This window comes from Pteropus medius, unplaced genomic scaffold, assembly GCF_902729225.1.
Source record: "Pteropus medius unplaced genomic scaffold, Ma_sr-lr_union100, whole genome shotgun sequence".
NCBI classification, from domain to species: Eukaryota; Metazoa; Chordata; class Mammalia; order Chiroptera; family Pteropodidae; genus Pteropus; species Pteropus medius.
This window is the reverse complement of record NW_024353909.1, coordinates 4,509,173-4,524,453: the sequence shown is the minus strand read 5'-3', so window position 1 is coordinate 4,524,453 and position 15,281 is coordinate 4,509,173. Positions and strand designations below refer to the sequence as shown.

General features: G+C 40.5%; 1 protein-coding gene and 1 pseudogene across 3 annotated transcripts in view; both read left to right on the top strand.

Annotated features, from left to right (window-relative positions):
• Positions 1-12,385, top strand: part of SF3B3 (splicing factor 3b subunit 3) — a 40,847-nt gene extending 28,462 nt beyond the window's left edge. For 2 of the 3 annotated variants that reach the window (XM_039851805.1, XM_039851806.1), the window contains exons 17-26: positions 137-291; positions 1,539-1,713; positions 2,444-2,649; positions 2,738-2,894; positions 3,873-3,998; positions 6,630-6,842; positions 7,368-7,466; positions 8,194-8,337; positions 8,970-9,074; positions 9,445-10,056. In XM_039851805.1, the coding sequence (XP_039707739.1) occupies positions 137-291; positions 1,539-1,713; positions 2,444-2,649; positions 2,738-2,894; positions 3,873-3,998; positions 6,630-6,842; positions 7,368-7,466; positions 8,194-8,337; positions 8,970-9,074; positions 9,445-9,585 (1,521 nt within the window). In that variant the 3' untranslated portion in view covers positions 9,586-10,056. Of the gene's footprint in view, positions 1-136; positions 292-1,538; positions 1,714-2,443; positions 2,650-2,737; positions 2,895-3,872; positions 3,999-6,629; positions 6,843-7,367; positions 7,467-8,193; positions 8,338-8,969; positions 9,075-9,444 lie in introns of all 3 variants that reach the window. The other variant, XM_039851804.1, reaches the window with a different exon arrangement.
• Positions 1,010-1,128, top strand: LOC120594019 (uncharacterized; annotated as a pseudogene).
• Positions 12,386-15,281: the final 2,896 nt, after the last annotated feature.

The window sequence follows — 15,281 nt, the reverse complement described above, 5'->3', positions numbered from 1 at the left end:
TCTTAAGGTAGCTTTTTAGGTTTCTGAAATAAATTGGGATACTCTGCAGTCTGAAATTTGAGGATAGGGTGTTTACTTTAGCATACTATGTTTGAGTTTTTCTCAAGCTTACCGGAGGTGTTTTATCTTTCCTCAGGTGTTGGCCATGTCAAGCCGCTCATGGTTGAGCTATTCTTACCAATCTCGTTTCCATCTCACTCCTCTGTCTTATGAGACCCTGGAATTTGCATCTGGCTTCGCCTCTGAGCAGTGTCCTGAGGGCATTGTGGCCATCTCTACCAATACCCTGAGGTGAGAAGAGTTTCACAGTTGAAGCCCAGTAGGCAGCCTTTCTGCCAAGGGGTTGGACTGTGTTTTTGCCAGAGTTTGGAAAAAATTATGAAAAGATGGCAAAGAGTCAACTCTATCATGGAGTTAGTGTGTTGCAATTGAAACTTTTCATTTGGCTCAGGATTTAAGCACCTGGTAGCCAAGTTTCGGTGTTTGGAGTTTTATTAGCTTCTATTTAGACTTTCAGGGCCAAGTTTTAATACATAGCAATACAATTCAGTCTTCTTGAGATTTAAGATTCCTGTTTTCCAGGGCAGTATAATTAGATAAGTTTTAGAGCAGGATCACACATAACTTTTTCTTACTCTGTCTTGTCATTTGCAGTGTTACATCTTAAATTTTAACATCAATATAAATTATTTAGGTCTTTTGCAAGTTGACAAACTGTAGTTTAAACTGACAATGTTGGAGTGAGTGCTGCCTATAAAGCAAGCTAGAAAATAACCTAGTCAGTTTGACTTTCTTAAGTTTTCCTTTTTTTGTAGCTTTTTTTTTTTAAAACATTTTAAAGCCACCCATGTTGTTGATATCCTGGTTATAAATATTGCTGTTCACAATGGATTTTTGATTTCATAAAGCTTAGGTGATTTTCGTTCAGGAGGGCATTTATTTTTTGAAACACCATCAGCACAAATACCACATATGTTCAGGTAATTGCAGTAGTTCACAATAAATTTGGGTCTACGGCTATGCTACCCTGAATAAGCCCGATCCTGTCTGATCTCGGAAGCTAAGGAGGGTTGGGCCTAGTTAGTACTTGGATGGGAGACCACCTAGGAAGACCAGGTGCTGTAAGTGTAAAAAATATTTAAAAAATAAGGAATTGTAAGCTGACAAGGACCTTGCAATCTGTGAGGTCAACCAAGGGTTGCCTCACCTAAAAAAAAAAATGGAATTGGTCCTCTTTATTTCAAGGTTTTTGAGTAATAAAAAGGAAATTCCTTTGAGGATCTAATGTGGATTTCACTGGTAAAAGCTAGAATTGTCATGAACAGTGGTGAGCTTTTGCTGACGTGGAGGGCCCATCATGGTATACTTATGTCTTGTGCAGAATCTTCTAGATTAGAAGTCTGTTGTTGCATGTTTCCTAATACCAACATTAGAGATTTAGAGATTGATGTGTTTGCTGTGACCACTCGTGGACCATCACCACCAGTTTCTAGATTCTGAGTGAATGACCTGTTTACTCCCTTTTCCTTTTGACACAGGATTTTGGCATTGGAGAAGCTAGGTGCTGTCTTCAACCAAGTAGCCTTTCCACTGCAGTACACACCCAGGAAATTTGTCATCCATCCTGAAAGTAACAACCTTATCATCATTGAGACTGACCACAACGCCTACACGGAGGCTACAAAAGCTCAGAGGAAGCAGCAGATGGCAGAGGTGATGAGACTGCCCTTCAGGGCTGTTAAAAGGCTTTTGTGTGAAACCATGTTGAAAAGTTTAAAACTCTGTAATTATTGATTATTTTTTGTTGTATTTAAAGATCCAAGCTGTTTTTCGGTCCTTTAGGCAGAGCCCTTTGCCAAAGTCTTTGGTTTTAGAAGCATTTTTTTGATTTAGGACTAATACACTGACCTGGGTCTATTCAGTATTTAGCTCCCTCTGTGGAACAGTTCTTTAGTTTTTCAGTTTCTAAAACAGCCTGTTAATATATTTCCTGGATTCAGGCCCAAGGGAGACAGCTTTCATCCATAGCATTAGCTCCTTTCAGAAATCATTTCCTAGCCCCAACCATGTAAAACTATGTCTGGTCTGGAATTGAGGAGACAAGTAGTCTAAGCAAGGGGAATCAAATGGGTTAGGTAGAAAAATGCTATTTTCCTTTTGATGTTTCTCAAACCACTAGTCATCTATTCACTACAGCTGATGTTAGTTCTTTTTGGTGGTAAACAGAGAAGTACCTGGTTTTCCCTTCATTGATCTTCCCCATTTCCCATGTCTATGTACCTTTCCCTTTAATTTTCATTTTGGGAAATTCTAGGTTTAGTCAACGGACTTCACCACTTTTTATGTTATGAGCTACCCCTAGAGGTGTTCTTGCTTCTTACCTACTTCTCACCCAGGACCCACTTCTGAACACACCAACTCTTCCTTGGTTTTTTGGATTTAGGAAATGGTGGAAGCAGCAGGGGAGGACGAGCGGGAGCTAGCCGCAGAGATGGCAGCAGCATTCCTCAATGAAAACCTCCCTGAGTCCATCTTTGGAGCTCCTAAGGCTGGCAATGGGCAGTGGGCCTCTGTGATCCGAGTAATGAATCCTATTCAGGGTAACACACTTGACCTTGTCCAGCTGGAACAGAATGAGGCTGCTTTTAGGTAAGGAGTTCAGGACATCCAGGGTTTTAAAGGCTGATATGGGAATTCTTCAGGCTGTGACTAATGCCTGACTTCTTTCTCTGTGTAGTGTGGCTGTGTGCAGGTTCTCCAACACTGGCGATGATTGGTATGTGCTGGTGGGCGTAGCCAAAGACCTGATACTGAACCCCCGATCTGTTGCAGGGGGCTTTGTCTATACCTACAAGCTTGTGAACAATGGGGAAAAGCTGGAGTTTTTACACAAGGTAGGAACCAACCAGTGGTTCTTTTGGATCTTGGGTTGTCCTATGAGACTCTCTCGCTTTAGTTTAAGTCATGGGTTATATGTATCTTTTGGCGACCATTTTGGGAGCCAACCCATTTATTCTAATCCATCTCTTGGTAGCACATGGAAAATGCTACTGGAGCTCTCATGCTCCAGTGAAGCTCTGCTGCCTGTGAGTCCCACAGGAAGCCTGCGTGCTGACCACCCCAGTGTGCACTGAACTGACCTCTGTTTACTAGTCATACTAAGCAGGCAGCGGTTTGTGATCCAAATTTAGCAGTTTAAAGAATTAGTGTTCTTCCCCTTTGGAAAGAGGAAAAAAGTTCTGGGGTTGGATGATGGGTGATGGTTGCGTAACAATGTGAATACACTTAATGTGCTGAGTATACTTAAAAATAGTTAAAATGGTAAATTTTACATGTGTGTATTTTACCATAATTTTAAAATTAAGAAAAAAAATCCTGTTTTCTGTACTGACAATACATGAATGTAGTTCCTTCAGCCCTCTCAGAGGGGGTGTTATTTAGGAAATAATTATTTCACAGCCCCCTTTCTATGCTAAATTCATTGTGTCTCCCTTACAACTAAAATGTCACTTGTCACTAGCATTCCTTTCGTGTTCCTCCACAGAGTTACTTCTCATGTATTAAGACTTCACTATTAGTGGCGCCAGTCGAATTAGCATGGGCTCTGAGTTGGTATTCATTGGGCACCAGGGCTGCTTCTAACTTGTTGGCGTTGATGTACTCACTGAGTGAAGTGCAGTGTGTGGGACCTGTTTACCCAAGTAACTGTTTCAAAGAGATTGTTGTATGTGTGGTTGATTTCTCTGATGAGCAAAAGATTATCACTCTCTGTCTTCTTGATATGCCTGTGGAAGGCATTCTGGGTCGAAGGAGTGAGGTTAGCATATGGCTGTATGTTCTGATAGCTACATTGTCTGCTTTTCCTCTCACAGACTCCAGTGGAAGAGGTTCCTGCTGCCATTGCCCCATTCCAGGGTAGGGTGTTGATTGGTGTGGGGAAGCTTCTACGAGTCTATGACTTGGGAAAGAAGAAGTTACTCCGAAAATGTGAGAACAAGGTAAATACAATGGTAGAAGACCCGTGAACTAGCTAGTGCGGAAGGAGGAGACATTGGCAGGATTGTGGGTAATGTTAAAATCAGGTCTTTAGTAGGATCTTGTAATCACCCAATTCCAGGCTCAGAATTAGGCCCTTGGGACTCGAGAAGGGCAGGAGGAAATGGGTTTCTTGAGAAGCAGATTTCCTGTCCTCCTTGCTTCTATAAATAATTTAACCATGAGAATTAGGCATATATTTCCTCTAAAGGTATTCCTTGTTTTATTGTGCTTTGCAGATACTACTTTTTTTCCAACTTGGTTTGTAGCAATCCTATTGAGGAAATCTATTCATGCCATTTTTCTAATAGCATTTGCTCACTTTGTGTGTCTCTGTCACATTTTGGTAATTTACAGTAACATTAAACTTTTTCATTATTGTTATGGTAATCTATCATCAGTGGTCTTATTGTTACTCTTGTAATTGTTACAAGAGTGACAGTTATTACTACTGTAGCTGCTGGTAGAAGACAGCTAACTTAATTGATAAATGTTGTTTGTGTTCTGGCTGCTCTGTGGATTGGCCTTTCCCAGTCTCTTTCCCTCACCTTGGGCCTCCCTGTTTTCTGAGATAATGGTATTGAAATTAGGCCAATTAATAATCTTACAAAGGCCATATAAGTGTTCAAATGAAATGAAGAGTCACCCATCTCTCATTTTAAATCAAAAGCTAGAAATGATTAATATAATGATGAAGGCGTTTCAAAAGCAGAGTTAGGCCAAAACACTAAACAGCCAAGTTGTGAATGCAAAGTAAAAGTTCTTAAAGAAATTAAAAGTGCTACTCCAATGAAAATGATAAGAAAGCAAACCAACCTTATTGCTGATATGGAGAAAGTTTTTAGCGGTTTGCATAGATCAAACCATCCACAACATTTCCTTAAGCCAGAGCGTAATCCAGAGCAAGGCCCTAACTCTTCAATTCTGTGAAGGCTGTGAGAGGTAAGAAAACTGCAGAAGAAAAATGTGAAACAACCAGAAGTTGGTCCATGAGGTTTAAGGAAAGAAGCCATCTCTATAACAAAAGTGCAAGGTGAAGCAGCAAGTGCTAATGTAGAAACTGCAGTAAGATATCCAGAATATCTAGCTAAGATAATTAACGAAGGTGGCTATAACAAGATCGATTGTCAAGTGTGGACGAAACAGCTTTCAATTGGAAGAAGAGGCCATCGAGGCTTTTCTTAGCTAGAGAGGAGAAGTCGACGCCTGCCTTAAAGGACAGACTGACTCTCTTGTTAGGAGCTAGTGCAGCTGGTGACTTTAAATTGAAGGCAGTACTTGTTTATCGTTCCAAAAATCCTAGGGCCCTTAAGAATTATGCTAAATCTGCTCCACCTCAATAACTGAAACAAAAAAGCCTGGATGATAGCACGTGTGTTTACAAACTTGGTTTACTGAATATTTTAAGCCCACTGTTGAGACCTACTACTCAGAAAAAAAGATTTCTTTCAAAATATTATTGCTCATTGACAGTGCACCTAGTCCTCCAAGAACCCTTATGGAGATGTATAAGGTTAATGCTTTCATGCCTGCTAACCTTTATTCTGCAGCCCGTGGATCAAGGAGTATTTTCAACTTTCAAGTCTTATTATTTAAGAAATACATGTTGTAAGGTTATAGCTGCCATAGATAGTGATTTCTCTGATGGATCTAGGCAAAGTGAACTGAAATTCTTCTGGAAAGGACTCACTGTTCTAGATGCCATTAAGAACGTTTGTTATTCATGGGAAGAGGTGAAAATATCAACAATAACAGCTCTTATGGATGACTTTAAGATTTCAGTGGAGAAAGTAACTGCAGATGTAGAAATAGTAAGATAACTAGAATCTAGATGTGGAGTCTGAAGATGTAACTGAATTGCTACAATCTCATGATAATTTTTTAATGGATGAAGAGTTGCTTCTTACAGATGAGCAAAGTGTTTTTTTGTGATGGAATCTACTGGTGAAGTTGCCGTGAAGATTGTCAAAATGACAACAAATGGTTTAGAACAGTATATAAACTTAATTGCTAAGCAGTGGCAGGTTTTGAGAAGATTGACTCCAATTTTCAAAGAAGTTCTGTGGGTAAAGTGCTATCAAATAGCATCTCATGCTACAGAGAAATTGTTCATGAAGGGAAGAGTTAGCTGATGCAGCACACTTCCTTGTCTTATTTTAAGAATTGCCACAGCCAGCCCAGCCTTTAGCAGCCACCACCCTGATCAGTTAGCAGACATCAACATCAAGACAAGACCCTCCACCAGCAAAGAGATTATGACTCACTGAAGGCTCAGATGATGGTTAGCAGTTTTTAGTAATAAAGTACTTTAAAGTTAAGGAATATACAGTGTCTTTTAGACATGAGGTTATTACACATTTAATAGACTACAGTATAATGTAAATGTAACTTGTATGCACTGGAAATGAAAATTCGTGTGATCACTTTGTTGTGATACTACATTAAAACCATTTAGCTTGTTTTCCCATCTCTAGGGATTTATTGTTGACTACTGCCATTCTATAGACCTTATTATGTTGCGATCAGGGCAAGCTGGACTTTCTGTGGGTTCTGAACCTCAAGGTTACACCTTTTGCTGTCTTTGTTTTTCCCAGCATATCGCCAATTATATCTCCGGGATCCAGACTATTGGGCACAGGGTAATTGTGTCTGACGTCCAAGAAAGTTTCATCTGGGTTCGCTACAAGCGTAATGAGAACCAGCTCATCATCTTTGCTGATGACACCTACCCCCGATGGGTCACCACAGCTAGCCTCCTTGACTATGACACTGTAGCTGGGGCAGACAAGTTTGGCAACATTTGTGTGGTGAGTTGATGTCTACTTGGGTTACAGTGATGTGTAGGAAAGCTGGCTCATTTTGTGATAAAGCCAAGGACTCAGAACTGTGATCTCTAATATGCAAAGTAAAAATAAGTCTAAAGTTTGGTTCTATTAAAACTCACTCTAAAAAGAAAACTTTGCATTCTTTAAGCCTCATTAGTTTTTGTATCTGTTTCACCTCCCTCTTTGGAACATGATTTTATAATGATAGGTTTAGTTTGTCTGTTACTTAATGTTCACTTTTTGCCAGAATTTCAGCTTATCTTTTTAAGCCCTATCTCACTTCTCTTGCTTATATTCTGTGGTCTTTGTTTTTGTTCTTGCTATGTTGATTCTCCTGAGTTTATCACTCCTCAGACACTAAAACAGGTACAGGAGACTTGGGCTCAGGCCTTTGCCAACGGCAGTGCCCCAGGCTTGCTTGCCTGGATTTGAGGCCAGCATGTTGCTTGTGGATTCAGGTGAGTAGGTGCAGGACCCAGCCCTGTGATTTGTGTCACTTTGTTGTAGGTGAGGCTCCCACCTAACACCAACGACGAAGTGGATGAGGATCCCACAGGAAATAAAGCCCTGTGGGACCGGGGCTTGCTCAATGGGGCCTCTCAGAAGGTAAGTTTCAGAAGGGGCCCCAAAAGAGAGGCACCAGCCCTTGTATATTTCCCATGACTCTCACTGAGGAAACATGAATTATCTGCAGTCCATGTGACTATGCTGAGGGCGTTCCCATGCATGAAAGTTCCTAAGTTGACAGTATGTATCCTGTGATGGATGGATGCCAAGTTTGATGTAAGGTGACCAAGTCACTACCTCATTTTTATGACTGTAGGATATAAATTTTTCTGAGATATTTTAGTAGCGTAAAATCTCTTCAGAGCACAGTGGGTTCCTTGAAAAAGATAGTTGCACAGATTTATTACCGGTACTAACCAGCTCTTCTCTGAGGTGTGTCCTGGGCCTTACCCTTCTCCTGTAGGGCTGTACTTCCATAATAGAGCATCTCTGGACTTCTAAAAAGTAGATTTCTTTCAGAGGGCAAATCTAGTGTTCGCTTTTTTTTTTAAGTCATTTTCTGTGGTTTCCTTTTTTTTGAATTGTAAATGATAATTTAACAGAATTTTCAGATAATAGTTCTGATGAACAGTTGTTCATCAGAAATAATCTAATGTCAGCATGTTTATAAGGTATTTAAGCTCTAAGTAAATGTTAAGAACATTTTAAATTATTCTTGGATTTTAAAGATGATGAAATCTGCCCTTTGGGGGTGCTGCTTGCTCTTGGGAATCTAGAACAGGCTCCCGAGAGCCCACACAGTTACTGGTCTGTTTTTGACTTGCAGGCAGAGGTGATCATGAACTATCATGTTGGGGAGACAGTGCTGTCATTACAGAAGACCACGCTGATCCCTGGAGGCTCAGAATCGCTTGTCTATACCACCTTATCAGGAGGAATTGGCATCCTTGTCCCGTTCACATCTCATGAGGTAAACTCTACTGTGCTGCTCTGGATTTTGCTCCTCACGATGGTTTCTTTGTGCTAAATCTTCCCTAAGAGGGCAAAATTCCCACTTGCAAGTAGGAGTGTTGTGGAAATTTTATAAGGTGACAGAAGTATCTGGGGACATAGGAATCTCATTTTTTCATTTTTTTCCCCCTGGGCAAAGTCATTTGTGTTCATACTGTACCAGGGTTTGGTCAATTCTGATATGGATATAGGCTTATTCAGAGGCCAAAACCCCAGAACCAGACCCCACAAAATGATGGACTGATGAGGACTGGGGCACTTATTGCCTCCTAAAGTCAACTCTAAGATTGGCAAAACTTGGTTTATGTCATTCCAGCCAGGGAAGCTGGGATCAGGAATCCGACTTCACAAACCACTCTTTACATGTGGTATTCTCTCACGTTCTGCAAATACAGGAAGGTTTTCTTTCAGGTTTTAGCTATCTTGTAGCAGGAAAATCCATGGGCATCGGAGGAGTGATTTAGGTATTTGACTTCTGTTTACATGGTAAAATCAGGGGCTCCTCTGTTCATTCTGTTTCTGGAAACCATAGACTTGTAGTTGGAATCACTTTTTTCTTTTAGTGACATATTCTTTGTTAACTTCTGCCAGGACCATGACTTCTTCCAGCACGTGGAGATGCACCTGCGGTCTGAGCATCCCCCTCTCTGTGGGCGAGACCACCTCAGCTTTCGTTCCTATTATTTCCCTGTTAAGGTAGGACTTTGTTGGAAAATCTGGGTCGAAAAAAGGGATCTTTAACTCATTTAACCGGTCTTTTCACTCCCTTAAAAATCAGAATGATCGGGAATGAAGGAGCATGTCAAGGGAGTGGATTGACAGGGAAACAGGACTGGGAGGAAATGGTCCCCTCTGGGCAGACCACAGCCAGAGAAAAGGTTTTACCCAATTTTGCTGATCAGAACTCTGGGTACTAAGGACCAATTCTGAATAGTGTTCCTGGTTCTGTAAATGGGGTTAAGGTATTTGTAGGAGATAAACTTTCCTTGAAGCTACTGCTTTAGAATGTGCCATTTTCTTTGGGCAGCTAACCTTTTTCTTTCGCTGTCATTTTTCCGTGCCTTAGAATGTGATTGACGGAGACCTCTGTGAGCAGTTCAACTCCATGGAGCCCAACAAACAAAAGAATGTCTCCGAAGAGCTAGACCGAACCCCACCTGAGGTGTCCAAGAAGCTTGAGGACATCCGGACCCGCTATGCATTCTGAGTTGCTTTTTCCTGTGGGGCTTGTCTGAGACTGTTTTATATCCCCCCAATACCTGGCTCTGAACCTATATAGCAGAAGAAGGGTGGCTAGATAATTAACACTCTGCAATATTTAAGGGAACAGCTCTTTCCCATCCACTCCTCCCCTAGAGTGACTGGTTTCCCCTAAAATTGGCACTGAGATTCGCTGCACTTCTCCCTGCCTGGTACATAATACGTTGCCCAAGGTTCCGGTGGAATACAATGCTCCCTGGTCCCTGAAGCTTTCCCTGTATTGATAGTTCAGGCTCTCATGTCTTTTGTACACACCCTTAATTTTTAACTGGTTTTTCTGTAAATATAGTTTTGTACAATGTTATCTCTAGGAGGGAGGGAGGCAAGCTGAGGTAGGGACCAGGTTGGATATACTATTAACGCCTGAGTTCTGCCACTCTGGAACCTAACCAGAAATACAGACCTAGTTTTTAAGGTAGTTTGTGTCTATGTGTCTTTTCTAGGGATGAGAATTTAGGTAATAATTGGAACAGGAAGAACTAAGTGTCCTTCCTTCCAGCTGCTTGCTTACATGGATTTCTGGTACCCTGTGGCTTCCCGCTTCCAGGATTATGGTTTTTTGGCTTTCTCTAGTTCTTTTTGCTGTGCAGATGAAACTTGGGCTCAATAGTAAACATGTGGTCATCCACGCCTCTTCCCATTGAATATTGGGAAAGGGTGGCTGATTTATCCATCCCTCTTTTAGCCTCCTTCTACTTTGAGGTCTTAACAGTGAAGGGTTTGGCATGAATTCCAGCTGGGTTGTCTCTTAACAGTTGCTCCCTTTACTTCTATAGCTCCTAAAATGATCTTTTGCTATAGGACTACTAGGAAGGATCAGTAAGTACAGAAGTGTTCAGATACCAACCTGCCCTTGGGAACAAAGTCATTATATGTGGTACCTGCTTAGGGCACATGGATAATAGGGAGCTTGTCTGCAGCAGACATTGCGGGCTCTGGGGGGGCCTTTGGGGTACAAGGAGGCAACACTGGTAGCCAATACTGATAGTCAGTTGGAAGTGACCCAGTCCCAGAAATCTTCTAGCCCACACCTAAGAATTTGGTCATCTTCCTCTTGTCCGGCTGTGTAGGAAGCCTTAATCTTCCAGGCAGTCCCCTCAGCTTTATTGAACTTGGCAGAGACCTGAGCCCACTGTTATTCTCAGTACTTCACAAAGTAAAATGTTCTTTGATGCGCATGTGCTCAGCCACTTCTGTTGAGTAGATCCTCTGTGGCTAGCACTGGGTTAGAATCAGGAATGGAGGTGATTTTACACAATCTTCTACCCCAAACAGCCCATAATCCAGTGCAGAGAGGGTTCCTGACCCTGTCCTATGGAACTTTGTATCTTTATAATTATGACTTGATTTTAGATCAGTCAGTAGAGACTTAGATTTCGTTAGAAATTGAGTTCCTAAATAACTCTTTCTCGCTTAGCTAATAGATTTGCATGGTACACAGTACTGTTCAATGACAAGTGCACAGCCTAATGCCAGAGCCCATTTTTCCTGTGGCCCCCACCTAAAACCCTTCTATTTAGTCTGTCAGATTGTATAGCATTGGTAATGCAATAGTTTGAGAAACTCAGCATAGATGTGTGAGCAGCAGCTCACTTTTCCTAACTTGTTTCCTGAAATACTTCTTTCTACAATAGTGGGGGAGGATATGGAAGAAAGGACCGTCGATCTCGGTATAGAATCAGGAATTGTCGCCATTTCTTTTTTTGAATGATACGGACAGCAGTTTATTAGTTACATAACCACTGCCCGGGGTGGGAGGATGCCGTGCCCTGCAAACCCACATGAATTGCACTCAGGAACCCAGTAAACAAGGGGCTGTGGGATCCAGCCTTTGTAGTATCAAGAGGGTGGGTACCCCCTGATTCATGTGGGAGGGTGTGATTGGCTTGTTTGAATAAGTTCATGGACTGGCAGGGAACAGAGATAAGCAGGAACTGTGCATAAGAGCAAAGTGGGGAGGGAAACTTGTGATTAGGCCATTTGAAGCCCTTCTGATTTTATAGCATATAATATTGAATCTCGGATCTTAATACCAAAAATGGGAAAGTGTAGTCGTCTGATTATTGACTCACTAGAGAGCTGCAGGTAGGCAAGGCAGGGGTGGATTTTATGTTGGATTGTCTTTTTGTGCTTCCAGTATATTACAAGATTCTTTCCTTTTCCATTCCTCTGTATCCCAAAGCCCAGTGAAAATGATAGAAACTCAGTGAGATTGTCACAGAATTAATTATGGGTGCATATTGTGGAAGGTTATTTGATAGATGACAGCAGATCATGTGCTAATGTTCCACGCATAGTGCCAAGCACAGAAATTCACAGGGCCTACTTAGCTTAGCTCAATGTTCTAATCGAGGGGATAGAGCTTACACATGTGAAACTGTCAGCCAAAATGTGTTGATAGTAGAAGGAGAACTAGAATCTAGCAATAGGTTTGATCCTGGCTTGGCCAAATAACTGGGTAAATTTGAGCAAGCCATTTGAAACTTCTGAGTCTTAGTTTTCTCGACTGTAGAAGGTAAAGAGAACAGTGTAACATCAGCTGTATGGAAATCTAAATATGCTGCCTAACCTTATTTAAAACAGCATCTTGGTTCCTAAGAATTTCAACAGTTAATCAGAAAGTCCAAGTGATTCTGTCTTGGGAGTACAAATTTTATTTATATGTTTTGTTTTATTTTTTTCTCAAGTTTTCCTAACCATGAAAATCATATCTTTGGCCACTCAATAAAAATACGGATTCTTTGGCACCTCTTCCTGAAGACTGAGAAACACTTAAGTCTGGAATAGGAACTTCTAAATAAGTGTAGACATGAATTCATGACACCTGAGTTGAGTCAAGTCCGTGCCTCTGATAAGATCCACAACATTGGTCAGGCTCCTTGGCTCCTCATCCATAACATGGAGATAAAAAACAGGTTGATAATAAGAATAAAATGAGCATATACCAAAAGTGCCTAGCACGTTGTGGGTGCTTATTGAGCCAAACCTGAGTTCTTAATGTTTTGGGTTTAGGTCAGCACAATGAAGTTTTTGTTTTCCTGTAGGAGTCACCAAATAATCATGGACCTGAGTCTCCTTCCCTTCCCAGCCGATACATTCCCTGTGATGTTCTCTCTTTCCCCTTACACTGCTTTACTTGTGAGAGTCAACAGACATATCAAATTCTCTGTCGATGTAGCCACATGAGTGCTGGATGAGAGAGGATTTGGAGGGATAAATAGATAGCATTTTAGCTCCATAATTGAGGGACCTTCTCTGGACTTGATTTCTCTATTAGAAATCTTAGAGCTGGAAAGATTTTTTCTTTTCCAGTTTTATTGAGTTAAAATTGATATACATTATATGTTTAAGGTGTACAACATAATGGTTGGACTTACATACATTGTGAAATGATAACATCCATCTCGGATTGAAGAAAAAATTTCTTGTGATAAGAACTTTTAGAGTCTACTCTTAATAACTCATGGATCATGCAGCAGTGTTATCTGTAGTCATCATGTACACTACATCATTAGTACTTAGTTATCTTATAACTGGAAGTTTGTGCCTTCTAACCACTACGCTTCAGTTCCCACACTCCCTGTCCCCACCTGTGATAACTGCAAATGTGATCTCTTTTTCCGTGAGTTTGGGTTTTTGTTTTGTTTTTTAGATTCCACATGTAAATAAGATCATACAATATTTGTCTTTTGACTGACTTAGTATAATCAAGGCCCGTTCATGTTACAAATGGTAGGGTTTCCTTCTTTTAATGCCTGAATAATATTCCACTACACATATATACCACAGCTTCTTTATCCATTCATCTGCCAGTGGGCATTTAGGTTGTTTCCATGTCTTGGCTATTATAACTAAGGCTACTACGAATGTGGGTGTCGATAGCTTTTTCAGGTTAGTGTTTTTGTTTCCATTGGACCTATTCCCAGAAGTGGAATTGCTGGATCACATGGCAGTTCTACTTTTAATTTTTAAGGATCCTTCATACTGTTTTCCATAGTGACTGTAGAAGTTTACAGTCCCAATAACAGTACACAAGTGTTCCCTTTTCTCCACATTCTCACCAGCATTTATCTTGTCTTTTTGTTGATAACCATTCTCACGGGCATGAGGTCTTTATACATTGTGGTTTTGACTTGCATTTTCCTAATGACTAATGATGTTGAGCATCTTTTCATGTATCTATTGACTATCTTCTTTGGAAAACTATCTGTTCAGGTCCTTTGCCCATTTTTAATTGTATTTGTTTTTTGTGGGGTTTTTTTGCTATCGAGTTGTATGGGTTCTTAATGCTTTATAGATATTAACCCCTTAATGTGGTTTGCAAATAATTTTTCCAATTCTGTATGTTGTCTTTTCATGTTTTTGATTTTCTTTTGCTATACAGCTTTAAGTTTGATGTCATCCCAGTTTATTTTTTTATTTCGTTGCATGTGCTCTAGATGTCATAATCCAGGAGTTGTCACCATTGAGCTTCCTCTGTAGATCTGTTGGTGAGTTTGGTCGTTCCCTGCAAGAGAGATGGCTCTAACAAGTGGAATTTCTGGAGCACAAGGCACAAGGAATTAGGCTTGAATATGTTGAGAGCAGGAATTTCTTTTTTAGCATTTTTTATTATTAGTTTCAAGTGTACGATACATTGGTTAGACATTTATATAGTTTATGGAACGATCCCCTGATTATCTTCCCTCTGGCTCTACACCTAGCCATCACATTACTGCTGACTGCATTCCGTGTGCTATGCTTCCCATCCCCGTGACCATCTATCAACTACTAATTTATATTTCTTTAACCCTTCACTCCTTTCGTCCAGCCCCCCAACCCCTCTCCCTTCTGGAGGTCACCAGATTGTCCTCTATATCTGTGAGTCTATTTTCGATTAGTTTGTTCTTTTTATCCCTTAGATTCCGTGTATAAGTGAAATCATATGGTATTTATCTTTGTCTGACTGACTTTGCTCAACATAATAACTTCTAGGTCCATCCATGTCATTGCAAATGGTAGTGTTTTTTTTTTAATGGCTGAGTAATATTCCATCGTATATATGAACCACAACTTTTTATCCAGTTATTCTTTATGAACAGTTAGGTTGCTTTCATATCTTGGCTATTGTGAATGGTGCTGCCTTGAGCATAGGGATGCATAGGTCTTTACGAATTATTGTTTTGGTTTTCTTTGGATAAATACCAGAAGTGCAATTGCCGAGTCAAAAGGTAGATCCATTTTTAATTTTTTGAGGAACCTCCAGACTCTTTTCTGCAGTGGCTGTACCATTTTATAATCCTACCAACAGTCTATGAGGGTTCCCCAACAGGTTGTTTTTTGTTGTTGTTGTTGTTTGATTTATCGATGATAGCCATTCTGACAGGTGTGATGTGTTATTTCATTGTGGTTTTAATTAGCATTTCTCTGATGATTAGTGACCTTGAATATCTTTTTTAATGTGTCTCTTGGCCATCTGTATTTCCTCTTTGGAGAAATATCTATTGAGGTCTTCTGCCCACTTTTTAATTGGATTATTGTTTTTGTTGTTGAGTTGTATGAGTTCTTTACATATTTTGGATACTAATCCTTTATCCAAAGGATGTATTAAAGTGAATATCTTCTCCCATTCAGTAGGTTGTCTTTTCACTTTGTTGATGGTCT